Source organism: Coregonus lavaretus (assembly GCF_964263955.1).
Source record: "Coregonus lavaretus genome assembly, chromosome: 11".
NCBI classification, from domain to species: domain Eukaryota; kingdom Metazoa; phylum Chordata; class Actinopteri; order Salmoniformes; family Salmonidae; genus Coregonus; species Coregonus lavaretus.
This window is the reverse complement of record NC_139998.1, coordinates 27060313-27074248: the sequence shown is the minus strand read 5'-3', so window position 1 is coordinate 27074248 and position 13936 is coordinate 27060313. Positions and strand designations below refer to the sequence as shown.

Here is a 13936-nt window from a genome sequence, read left to right as displayed (position 1 = left end):
TGAAATCCTGCAGCGCCCGCAAGGTCCCCCTGCTCAAGAAAGCACATATACAGGTCCGTCTGAAGTTTGCCAATGAACATCTGAATGATTCAGAGGAGAACTGGGTGAAAGTGTTGTGGTCAGATGAGACCAAAATCGAGCTCTTTGGCATCAACTCAACTCGCCGTGTTTGGAGGAGGAGGAATGCTGCCTATGACCCCAAGAACACCATCCCCACCGTCAAACATGGAGGTGGAAACATTATGCTTTGGGGGTGTTTTTCTGCTAAGGGGCAGGACAACTTCACCGTATCAAAGGGACGATGGACGGAGCCATGTACCGTCAAATCTTGGGTGAGAACCTCCTTCCCTCAGCCAGGGCATTGAAAATGGGTCGTGGATGGGTATTCCAGCTTGACAATGACCCCAAACACACGGCCAAGGCAACAAAGGAGTGGCTCAAGAAGAAGCACATTAAGGTCCTGGAGTGGCCTAGCCAGTCTCCAGATCTTAATCCCATAGAAAATCTGTGGAGGGAGCTGAAGGTTCGAGTTGCCAAATGTCAGCCTCGAAACCTTAATGACTTGGAGAAGATCTGCAAAGAGGAGTGGGACAAAATCCCTCCTGAGATGTGTGCAAACCTGGTGGCCAACTACAAGAAACGTCTGACCTCTGTGATTGCCAACAAGGTTTTTGCCACCAAGTACTAGGTCATGTTTTGCAGAGGGGTCAAATACTTATTTTCCTCATTAAAATGCAAATCAATTCATAAAATTTTTGACATGCGTTTTTCTGGATTTTTTTGTTGTTATTCTGTCTCTCACTGTTCAAATAAACCTACCATTAAAATTATAGACTGATCATGTCTTTGTCAGTGGGCAAACGTACAAAATCAGCAAGGGATCAAAAATTTTTTTCCCTCACTGTAGTTCCCCATCTGACACTAGTGACGTCAGTCATATACTTCCCCATCAAAAGGTGCATGGCCACAGTGGGACTTTTCAGACACAGATACAGTGTTCTCTGTGTAACAGCCTATAAATGTATGCTGTTGGTCTTTGCTGTAAAAAAAACTGCTTTACTTAAAGCTGTTCTTTAACTGTGTCCGTTGGGTCGTAATGATGTAGGTTCTGTCTTCCTAGTGTCAGATGAGAGAGTAACGTGTTAGTGAAGAGTTGGGGTTTCTAGGGTTAGGTGCTGTTTCTATCTGGTAGTAATGTTTCTGTTGATGTCCTCTCCTCTCCTGCAGGTATCAGAGGGGAGATTTATGTTCTGGTGAAGGTGGACCTCTTCAATGACCTGAACCGCTTCAGACAGTCCTCCTGTGGTGTCAAGTTCTTTTGTAGTGAGTCTGGTTCGCTATGGGGCTGTAATATAGTAGAGATGACGTCTAGTCACAAGAAATGACTAATGATGATGATGAATATGTGTTTGATATGTGTTTATGCGCATCGCTGTGTGTTAGCAACGTCCATCCCGAGGTGTTACCGCGTGGCGCTGGTCCATGGCTTTGTTGAGGAGCTGGTGGTGAACGAGGACCCAGAGTACCAGTGGATTGACCGCATCAGAACCCCCAGAGCTTCTAACGAGGCCCGCCAGAGACTCATCTCTCTCATGTCTGGTACATAACCCCGCTATCTAACTCTCTCTATATACACTCCCCTACGTTTTGGACAGTGAAGCTAAAACGTTTAATTTGTCTCTCTACTCCAGCGTTTTGGATTTGAGATCAAATGTTTTCTGAGGTGACAGTACAGGAATGTCTTTTTATTTGAGGGTATTTTCGTGCCTTCAGAAAGTATTCATACCCCTTGACTTATTCCACATTTTGTTGTGTTACAGCCAGAATTCAAAATGGATTAAATTGATATATGTTCTCACCCATCTACACGTAATACCCCACAATGACCAAGTGAAAACATGATTTTAGAAAATGTTGCTAGTTAAACTTAAATACAGAAATATCTAATTTACATAAGTATTCACACCCCTGAGTCAATACTTTGTAGAAGCACCTTTGGCAGCGATTACAGCTGTGAGTCTTTCTGGGTAAGTCTCTTAAAAGCTTTCCACACCTGGATTGTGCAACATTAGCCCATTTATTATTTTCAAAATTCTTCAAGTTCTGTCAAATTGGTTGTTGATCATTGCTAGACAAGCATTTTCAGGTCTTGCCGTAGATTTAAGTTAAAACTGTAACTCGGCCACTCAGGAACATTCACTGTCTTCTTGGTAAGCAACTCCAGTGTAGATTTGGCCTTGTGTTTTATGTTATTGTTCTGCTGAAAGGTGAATTCATCTCCCAGTGTCTGGTGGAAAGCAGACTGAACCAGGTTTTCCTCAAGGATTTTGCCTGTGCTTAGCTCCATTACGTTTCTGTTTAATCCTGAAAAACTCCCCAGTCCTTAACGATTTGAAGCATACCCACAACATGATGCAGCCATCCCTATACTTGAAAATATGGAGAGTGGTACTCAGTAATGTATTGGATTGGATTTGCCCCAAACATGACAAAAAGTTAATTGCTTTGCCACAGTTTTTGCAGTATTACTTTAGTGTCTTGTTGCAAACAGGATGCATGTTTTGGAATATTTTTTATTCTGTACAGGCTTCCTTCTTTTCACTATGTCAATTAGGTTAGTATTGTGGAGTAACTACAATGTTGTTGATCCATCCTCAGTTTTGTCCTATCACAGCCATTAAACTCTGAAACTGTTTTATTAAAGTCACCATTGGCCTCATGGTGAAATCCCTGAGCTGTTTCCCTCCTCTCCGGCAACTGAGTTAGGAAGAATTTACATTTTAGTCATTTAGCACACGCTTTTATCCAGAGCGACTTACAGTTAGTGAGTGCATACATTTTCATACTGGCCCCCCATGGTAAACGAACCCACAACCCTGGCGTTGCAAGCGCCATGCTCTAACAACTGAGCTACAGGGGACTACAAGAATGCCTGTATCTTTGTAATGACTTCCCCATGCTCAAAGGGATATTCAATGTCTGCTTTTCTTATTTATACCCATCTACCAATAGGTGCCCTTCTTTGCGAGGCATTGGAAAACCTCCCTGGTCTTTGTGGTTGAATCTGTGTTTGAAATACACTGCTCGACTGAGGGACCTTACAGAAAATGTTATGTGTGGTGTATAGAGATGAGGTAGTCATTAAAAAATCATGTTAAACATTATTGCATTTGTAAAAATGTCTGATAACATAATTCCACTTTGACATTATAGTGTATTTTGTAGGCCAGAGACAACAAATCAACAACATGTTTACATTCAGGCTCTAACACAACAAACTGTGGAAAGAGTCAAGGGGTGTGAATACTTTCTGAAGGCACTCGGAAAGTATTCAGACCCCTTCACCTTTTCCACATTTTGACTAGTCTCCCAGTCCCTGCCGATGGAAAAACATCTGCATGATGCTGCCACCATCATGCTTCACCGTAGGGATGGTGCCAGATTTCCTCCAGACGTAACGCTTGGCATTCAGGCCAAATAGTTCAATCTTGGTTTCATCAGACCAGAAAATCTTGTTTCTCATGGTCTGGGAGTCCTTTAGGTGCCTTTTGGCAAACCCCAAGTGGGCTGTCATGTGCCTTTTTACTGAGGAGTGGCTTCCGTCTGGCCACTCTACCATAAAGGCCTGATTGGTGGAGTGCTGCAGAGATGGTTGTCCTTCTGGAAGGTTCTTCCATCTCCACAGAGGAACTCTGGAGCTCTGTCAGAGTGACCATCGGGTTCTTGGTCACCTCCCAGACCAAGGCCCTTCTCCCCCGATTGCTCAGTTTGGCCGGGCGGCCAGCTCTAGGAAGAGTCTTGGTGGTTCCAAACTTCTTCCATTTAAGAATGATGGAGGCCACTGTGTTCTTCTGGACCTTCAATGCTGCAGATATTTTTTGGTATCCTTCCCCACATCTGTGCCTTGACACAATCCTGTCTCGGAGCTCTACGGACAATTCCTTCGACCTCATGCCTTGGTTTTTGCTCTGACAAGCACTGTCAACTGTGGGACCTTATATAGACAGGTGTGTGCCTTTTCAAATCGATGTCCAATCAGTAGAATTTACACAATCAAGGGGTCTGAATACTTTCCAAATGCACTGTACGTCTCTTGTCTGAGCCGTTGAATTGCAACTCCACTCTGTCCCTGTACTGTCGTTTTCACCTGCTTGATTGCCTTACGGAGGGCATATCTGAACTGTTTGTAGTCTTCCATGTTCTCAGTCACCTTGGTTAAATGCGGTGGTTCGCACTTTTAAGTTTTGCGCAAATGCTACCATCTATCCACTTGTTTTGGATAAGTTCAAATCGTCAGTGGGAACAACATCCTCTATGTACTTCCTGATGAACTAAGGCACCGAGTCAGTGTATACGTCAATACTATTCTAAGGCAACAAGGAACATATCCCAGTCCACTTGATCAAAACAATCTTGAAGTATATATTCTGAACGGTCAGACCAACATTGAACAGTCCTTACCACGGGTACTTCCTGTTTAAATTTCTGCCTATAGGAGGGGAGGAGCAGAATGGAGGCATTGACTACAGCTCAGCGTTCAACATCATAGTGCCCACAAAGCTCATCACTAAACTAAGGACCCTGGGACTAAACACCTCCCTCTGCAACTGGATCCTGGACTTCCTGACGAGCCGCCCCCAGGTGGTAAGGGTAGGCAACAACACGTCTGCCACACTGATCCTCAACACTGGGGCCCCTCAGGGGTGCGTGCTTAGTCCCCCCTGTACTCCCTGTTCACCTACGACTGTGTGGCCAAGCACGACTCCAACACCATCATTAAGTTTGCTGACGACATAACAGTGGTAGGCCTGATCACCGACATCGATGAGACTGCCGATAGGGAGGTCAGAGACCTGGCAGTGTGGTGCTAGGACAACAACCTCTCCCTCAATGTGAGCAAGACAAAGGAGCTGATCGTGTACTACAGGAAAAGGAGAGCAGAACACGACCCCTTTCACATCGACGGGGCTGTAGTTCCTTGGTGTGCACATCAACAACGAACTATTATGGTCCAAACACACCAAGACAGTCGTGTAGAGGGCACGACAAAGCCTATTCCCCCTCAGGAGACTGAAAAGATTTGGCATGGGTCCCCAGATCCTCAAGAAGTTCTACAGCTGCACCATCGAGAGCATCCTGACCGGTTGCATCGCCGCCTGGTATGGCAACTGCTCGTCATCTGACCGTAAGGCGCTACAGAGGGTAGTGCGTACGGCCCAGTACATCACTGGGGCCAAGCTTCCTGCCATCCAGGACCTATATACTAGGCGGTGTCAGAGGAAAGGCCAGAAAATTGTCAGACTCCAGTCACCCAAGTCATAGACTGTTCTCTGCACGGCAAGCGGTACCAGAGCGCCAAGTTTAGGACCAAAAGGCTCTTTAACAGCTTCTATCCCCAAGCCATAAGAATGCTGAAGAATTAATCAAATGGCTTCCTTGACTATTTACATTGACAACCCCCCCCCCCCCCCCCCAATTTAATTTTACACTGCTTCTACCCGCTGTCTATTATCTATGTATAGTCACTTTACCCCTACCTACAATTGCCTCGACTAACCGGTACCCCTGCACATTGACTCGGTACCGGTACCCCCTGTATATAGCCTCGTTACTTTTTATAATTTTTTACTTTTGTTTATTTGGTAAATATTTTATGAACTCTATTTCTTGAACTGCATTGTTGGTTAAGGGCTTGTAAGAATGCATTTCACGGTAAGGTCTACACCTGTTGTATTCGGCGAATGTGACAAAGTTTGGTTTGATTTGCTGAAGTGAAGGCGGGGTACGGCCTTGTAGCTGACCCGGAAGGGGTAGTAGCATTGGTCAAGAGTGCTAGATGAGCGAGTAGCACAGGAGATCTGTTGATAAAATTTCCGTAGCGTTTTCCGCAGATTTCCTTTAAGTTCCCAGCTATAATAAATATGGCCTCAGGATATGCGGTTTCCAGTTTGCACATAGTCCAGTGTAGTTCCTTGAGCCGTCGTGGGGTCAGCTTGGGGGGGGGGAGTATACACGGCCGTGACGATGACCGAAGATAATTATCTCGGGAGGTGACGCGGTTGGCATTTGATGGTGGGGTATTCCAGATCTGGAGAACAAAAGGACTTGAGTTCCTGTACGGTACTACAGTCACACCATGAGTAGTTAATCATGAAACATACACCTCCACCTTTCTGTCTGTGTGATGGATGGAGAACCCCGCTGGCTGAATGGACAGGGACAGCATATCCGGAGAGAGCCATGATTCCGTGGAAGAGTTATTTATAGGGTTGAGCGATATCCTGATTTTCATACTACCATTTCCTTTCTGTACTGTAGCATGGTATACGGTATTACCGAATGTGCACACAAGGGGCGCTATAATTTTGTTAACGCACAAAACAATTTAGTTAACAGGGATCTTGATCCAGGAGGGGATTGAATGTATCTGCTGTAACCAAGAAGCATGATCTTGACATCTAGCCACTTAGCTATCAAGTTAGCAAATCAAATGCATGGAGCCCTGAGCTAGATAAAATTTATTTGACACGTTTTAGATTTCTTATAGTTATACTTAACTTATTGCTTAGTTATAAGCAGTGGCGTAGCACGCACCCTCGCAGCTCCCCCAACCCTTCATACCATCGGGATTTCGAAATACCCCTGTACACTGTATAAACGGATATTGCCCAAGTCTAGTATGTTAGTCCCTGATGTCTCTGGAAGGATATCCTCTCCCTGAGCTCGTCTACTTTATTGTCCAGGGACTGAACATTAGCGAGTAATATACTCCGAATCGGTGGATAATATGCACGCCTCCTGAGTCGGACGAAAAGCCCAATCCTTATTCCTCTTCTCCAACGACGGTGTCTTGGGGCAGCCCCTGGGATTAATGGAATTGCCTTGGGGAGTAAAAGAAAAGGATCCAATTCAGGAAAGTCTCATTTCTAGTCAAAATGCTGGTGAGTGACCGTTGATCTAATATCCAAAAGTTATATTCGGCTGTAGGTAATAATGCAAGAAAAGTTCTGAGCAAAAAAACATTTATTCGAAGTTGGCTAGGCGCTATAAACAGGGCGACCATGTCTGTCTGCGCCATCTTGTTGATCTCGCTCTCCGAGGCCGACGTGAGTAAGTTATTTAATCAGGTCAACACTCGCAAGGCCGCGGGGCCAGACGGTATTACAGAGCGTTCTCAGAGCATGCGCAGAACAGCTGGCAGGCATATTCAGAGTCATTTTCAACGTCTTCTTGTCCCAGTCTGTAATCCCTACATGTCTTAAACTGACCACCATCATTCCTGTTCCCAAGAAGTCGAAGGCTTTATGCCATAACAGCTACCGCTCTGTAGCACTCACATCTGTTCCCAAGAAGTCGAAGGCTGGTTATGGCACACATCAACTCCATCATCAAGCTTAGGACCCTAGGACTGAACACCTCCCTCTGCAATTGGATCCTGGACTTTCTGACGGGCCGACTCCAGGTGGTGAGAGTAGGCAACATCACCTCCGCTACGCTGACCCTCAACACGGGGGCCCCACAAGGGTGTGTGCTTAGTCCCCTCCTGTACTCCCACGGCTGCGTAGCCACGCATGACTCCCAACACAGTCATCAAGTTTGCTGACGACACGACGGGGGTAGGCCTGATCACCGGCAACAATGAGAAGGCCTACAGGGAGGAGGTCAGTGACCTGGCAGTGTGGTGCCGGGACAACAACCTCTCCCTCAACGTCAGTAAGTGCAAGGAGCTGAACGTGGACTACAGGAAACGGGGGGGGTGAACGAGCACGCCCCATCCATATTGACGGGGCTGCAGTGGAGCGGGTCAAGAGCTTCAAGTTCCTCGGTGTCCAAATCACTAAGGACTTAAAATGGTCCACACACACTGGCACAGTCGTGAGGAAGGGGCGACAGCGCCTCTTCCCCCTCAGGAGGTTGAAAAGGTTTGGAATGGGCCCTCATATCCTCAAAGTTATACTGCTGCACCGTTTGAGAGCATCTTTACTGGCTGGATCACTACTTGTTGTAGCAACAGCACCACCCTCGATCTCATGGCTCTACAGAGGGTGTTGCGGACAGCCCTGTACATCACTGGGGCCGAGTTCCCTGCCTTCCAGGACCTCTATATCAAGCGGTGTGAAAGGAAGGCCTGGAAAATCGCAACAGACTCCACCACCCAAGTCATAGACTGTTACGCTGCTTCCGCAAGGCAAGCGGTACCGGTGGATCAAGTCTGAAACCCAACAGGCTCTTGAACAGCTTCTATCCCCAAGCCATAAGACTGGCTACACAGATTATTGGAGTTGACCCTTGTGTGTTAGTGTCTCTATGCACACTCACAGGACTCTACACACTCACGCGCGCACAAACACACACTCCATATGCTCACACATTTATACTGACTCTACAAACACACACACACTCACGTACAATCATCATATACGCTGCTGCTACTCTGTTTATCAAATGTCCTGATGCTTAGTCACCTTACCCCTATACATATCTACCTCTTATCACTACAGTATCCCCTGCACATTGTAAATATTTTATTGGAACTGACCCTATATATACCTTACTTACTTTTCGTGTTCTTATTTTTATTTATTGTGTGTTTTCGTTCTACCTTGTTATTTTTAGTACTAAATTGATATTGGTTACTGCATATTAGGTTTAGAGCTTGCAAGAAAGGCATTTCACTGTACTTGTGCACGTGACATTAATACTTTAAACCTATTCTTAGCACTCAATGACTACTGTATATATTACACTATATAACTATTCTATAGTATTACAGTATATAACATCAGAACCCTCAGGGCTTCTAACAAGGCCTGCCAGAGACTCATCTCCCTTATGTCTGGTATATACATCAACACCCAGGGTTATCTAAACATACACATACTGTAGGATAATCTGAAGGTAAACCACGTGTCAAACTCCAGTCCTTGAGGACAGTAGTGTCTGTGGGTTTTAGTTTTTCCCTGGTAATGATTAGCTAGGAAGTCCACACATAACTTGGTTGAAATATAACTTAGTCTTTCCAGGTCTAAATCAGACACTAAAGTAAAAACATCACTGGCCTTTGACCCCTGGTTAAATTAAGGCCAATGGTTGCGAACACTGAGTTTTCTCCCCCGCCCTGCCCCTCTGGAAACCTCTTTCTCAAAGCTACGGCTCCAGATCACCTTCTGTGCGTGTGGTGTTTTACACACATTTTTTCTACATAGCTGCTGCTCACACTCCACCTCCCTTAACGTTTCTCTCTTTACTCACCCTCTTCTGAAACATGATGATGTAGCTGATATTTCTGAACAGCTGAAATAAACACCCAGAGGCGATTTGAATGAACATTCAAGGCCGTAATTATATTTATTTATTTTACCTTTATTTAACTAGGCAAGTCAGTTAAGAACAAATTCTTATTTACAATGACGGCTTACACCGGCCAAACCCGGACGACGCTGGGCCAATTGTGTGCCGCCCTATGGGACTCCCAATCACGGCCGGTTGTGATACAGCCTGGAATCGAACCAGGGGGTCTGTAGTGACGCCTCAACCACTGAGATGCAGTGCCTTAGACCGCGGCGCCACTCGGGAGCCTGCCATTGTTATGAAGGCTACAACCTTCAGACTGTTGTAACGGATATTGCAGTTGCACAGGCAGGACACAGTCCCTACACATTGCATTGGAGCAAAAACAATCTGCGTTTTGTGTGATGATGTAGGCTAATGTTTGTAGTTGCTGCCGTATTGTAGCCATTAGCCAGACTTGCTGAAAAAGAACACTACTACTTTGTCTGCATCCTGCTTAGCCAATGTTTGCAATCATGATTAAAAAACGTTGTGTTTGATATGCAGCCTAGATAGCTGCATGTACCCACTTGAGTTTTGCGATGAAACAAAAAACTCTGCAAGTTTGTATGAACATGTTCATATCTTTCGTGTACAACATGTAAATAGCTCTAACTCCCCTCCTGAAAAAGGAACATGGAATCGCGCTTATGCTTAATAGCCTACTGAGGCATGGAATTTTTACATTTGTAGACGACACCAGACAAAGGCGTTCATCGCCGATATAGGATAGGGAAGCAGCAGCGGAGCAGTGAGCAGCAGCTACAGTTGCAGCGGAGTGGGCAGCAGCTATGTAAAAACAAATCCCGCACATGAACAGAAATCTCTGTATCCTTAAGCCACGGCAAATCGGGTTTCCAGAAAATCCGGAACTGCAGCCACTCCATTAAATTAAACCGTCTCTCCCTCTCTGTGTGTGTGTGTGTAGGTGAGCTGCAGAGGAAGATAGGTCTGAAGGTGTTGGAGATGGGTGGTAATGCGGTGGTGGGGTACCTGCAGTGCTTTGATCTGGAGGGAGAGTCAGGTCTGGTGGTCCGAGCCATCGGCACCGCCTGCACTCTGGACAAACTCAGCCCTGGGACTGCTCCAAACACCACCACACATACCAACACACATACACTCCCCAACACTGCCCCCACATCCAATGCCTGCAACTCCCCCTCCAAGGACAGCAAAGAGTGAGTATTGAATGACTGTATGAGCATGGAGCCTGTGTGTGCGCGTGTGCATGCGAGAGAGGGAAAGAGTGTATGTGTCCATGTCCTGCCATTGTACTGACTCGTGTGTGTTTTAGTATTTTTGAGGTTCTCAACATGTGGTGTTTGTTAGGGCTGGGCGGTATACCGTATTTTACTATATACCGGTATTGATGCACGGACTGGTTTGGATTTTTTCTTTATCTTCTATAACAGTATTTCAATGCTTGGTTTGTTAAATGTGATATGCAAATCTGGGGCGTGTAATGTCAGTTTTTATAGTTTACTCCGTTTTCTACTTGAGTCGTCTTTCTCCTATTGTGTAGCTGCATGCTGCTTTCCACACCAAGCCCTGACCCCTGTCACACAAGGAAAGAGCAGTTGCTCGACCACTGAGTCAGATAAATACAACAACATGTTGGTGACATGCTACTTTCCACAAGTGTTCTAAAAGTACACTATTAGTTTGTGTATCTTACTGTCTGCAAACTGTCTGCTAGTTTGTAATTTCTTAGAAAGTTAGCCGCTAATGCTAATCGCTAGCTAGCTGGCTAAATGTACTCAGTCAGAGCAAACGTAATATAGCCTGGTACCAGTGCTGGTGTAGGCCTAGATACGCATGTTGTTTGTGAAACGGTGTATTCTAAATCAGAGAGGAATAGGCGAAGCATGAATAGCTAGCTACGTGAGGTAAGAACATGTAATGTAACATCTAATTATGATCACCTGGAAACACTGACCAACACTTGGATCCTACCCTGTCAATAATTATTCCCTGGCTTATTAATTCGTTGTCATGTCAAACAACTATGTATTCATTGTGCTGCCCACTATATTCCAACTATATAATTAGAATAATCATTCTATTTCCATGACTCCAACAGTTCACCAATTAACTAGGCCAAGATTCTTTGCCTGTGTCATCCTGCCTTGCGTGGCACAGTGTGGAAATGATAACAAAAGGACAGGAAATGCTGAAATTGATTTTTGTTTCAAGTTGGATTTAACAGTATAAAACAGAATGGAGAAAGCCCCATTTGAAATCACATAATTTGTGTTGCCACCCTAGGGTCGTGAACCACTCATAAAACATATTAAGATATTTTAATATTCCAAAACTGTCATACCGTAAAAAAGTGAAAAATATTATGATATGATATGTTGCCTGTATCGTCCAGCCCTAGTGTGTTTTTGTATTATAATCATGTGACATGGCTACAGTACATTCCATATCTGGGACATACACACGTACACACACAACCCCCTTCCCTGTACAGCCTCCCCCTGTCTCTCTGTCTGTCTGTCTGATAGTTATCCAGGCTAATCAATGTACTGTGTGCTCCTGTGGTTAAGCTTTTTTGACTAGTACTCCACTATCAATAGCGTACTTACTGCTGCTAGTGAGTTCTAGATGCATTGTATGTCTGAGAGCTGTGCATGAGCTTGTAACTGCTCGTGCACGGTCGGAGAGGAATGGAAAAGGGGAGGGATGGATGGAGGGGAGGGATGAAAGGAGGTAGGGTGGGTGCCCGATGCAAGTGTTTTCTTTAGCTACAGCATGTACAGTGAGGGGAAAAAAGTATTTGATCCCCTGCTGATTTTGTACGTTTGCCCACTGACAAAGACATGATCAGTCTATAATTTTAATGGTAGGTTTATTTGAACAGTGAGAGACAGAATAACAACAAATAAATCCAGAAAAACGCATGTCAAAAATGTTTTAAATTGATTTGCATTTTAATGAGGGAAATAAGTATTTGACCCCTCTGCAAAACATGACTTAGTACTTGGTGGCAAAACCCTTGTTGGCAATCACAGAGGTCAGACGTTTCTTGTAGTTGGCCACCAGGTTTGCGCACATCTCAGGAGGGATTTTGTCCCACTCCTCTTTGTAGATCTTCTCCAAGTCATTAAGGTTTCGAGGCTGACGTTTGGCAACTCGAACCTTCAGCTCCCTCCACAGATTTTCTATGGGATTAAGGTCTGGAGACTGGCTAGGCCCCTCCAGGACCTTAATGTGCTCCTTCTTGAGCCACTCCTTTGTTGCCTTGGCCGTGTGTTTTGGGTCATTGTCATGCTGGAATACCCATCTACGACCCATTTTCAATGCCCTGGCTGAGGGAAGGAGGTTCTCATCCAAGATTTGACGGTACATGGCCCCGTCCATCGTCCCTTTTATTGCGGTGAAGTTGTCCTGTCCCCTTAGCAGAAAAACACCCCCAAAGCATAATGTTTCCACCTCCATGTTTGACGGTGGGGATGGTGTTCTTGGGGTCATAGGCAGCATTCCTCCTCCTCCAAACACGGCGAGTTGAGTTGATGCCAAAGAGCTCGATTTTGGTATCATCTGACCACAACACTTTCACCCAGTTCTCCTCTGAATCATTCAGATGTTCATTGGCAAACTTCAGACGGCCCTGTATATGTGCTTTCTTGAGCAGGGGGACCTTGCGGGCGCTGCAGGATTTCAGTCCTTCACGGCGTAGTGTGTTACCAATTGTTTTCTTGGTGACTATGGTCCCAGCTGCCTTGATATCATTGACAAGATCCTCCCATGTAGTTCTGGGCTGATTCCTCACCGTTCTCATGATCATTGCAACTCCACGAGGTGAGATCTTGCGTGGAGCCCCAGGCCGAGGGAGATTGACAGTTCTTTTGTGTTTCTTCCATTTGCAAATAATCGCACCAACTGTTGTCACCTTCTCACCAAGCTGCTTGGCGATGGTCTTGTAGCCCATTCCAGCCTTGTGTAGGTCTACAATCTTGTCCCTGACATCCTTGGAGAGCTCTTTGGTCTTGGCCATGTTGGAGAGTTTGGAATCTGATTGATTGATTGCTTCTGTGGACAGGTGTCTTTTATACAGGTAACAAGATGAGATTAGGAGCACTCCCTTTAAGAGTGTGCTCCTAATCTCAGCTCGTTACTTGTATAAAAGACACCTGGGAGCCAGAATTCTTTCTGATTGAGAGGTGGTCAAATACTTATTTCCCTCATTAAAATGCAAATCAATTTATAACATAACATTTATGACATGCGTTTTTCTGGATTTTTTTGTTGTTATTCTGTCTCTCACTGTTCAAATAAACCTACCATTAAAATTATAGACTGATAATTTCTTTGTCAGTGGGCAAACGTACAAAATCAGCAGGGGATCAAATACTTTTTTCCCTCACTGTAGGTGGATGTTAAAATGCAAAAGGAGGGGGTAGAGAACCACTTACAGTGGGGAAAAAAAGTTTTTAGTCAGCCACCAATTGTGCAAGTTCTCCCACTTAAAAAGATGAGAGGCCTGTAATTTTCATCATAGGTACACGTGAACTATGACAGACAAAATGAGGGGAAAAAAATCCAGAAAATCACATTGTAGAATTTTTTATGAATTTATTTGCAAATTATGGTGTAAAATAAG

General features: G+C 44.9%; 1 protein-coding gene across 2 annotated transcripts in view; it reads left to right on the top strand.

The window, feature by feature from the left end:
* The window catches only part of LOC311137286 (C2 domain-containing protein 5-like), a 64361-nt gene that overhangs the window by 13100 nt on the left and 37325 nt on the right, over nucleotides 1–13936 (top strand). For both annotated transcript variants that reach the window (XM_084171710.1, XM_084171709.1), the window contains exons 6-8: nucleotides 1228–1323; nucleotides 1444–1599; nucleotides 10259–10508. In XM_084171710.1, the coding sequence (XP_084027836.1) occupies nucleotides 1228–1323; nucleotides 1444–1599; nucleotides 10259–10508 (502 nt within the window). The remainder of the gene's footprint in view (nucleotides 1–1227; nucleotides 1324–1443; nucleotides 1600–10258; nucleotides 10509–13936) is intronic.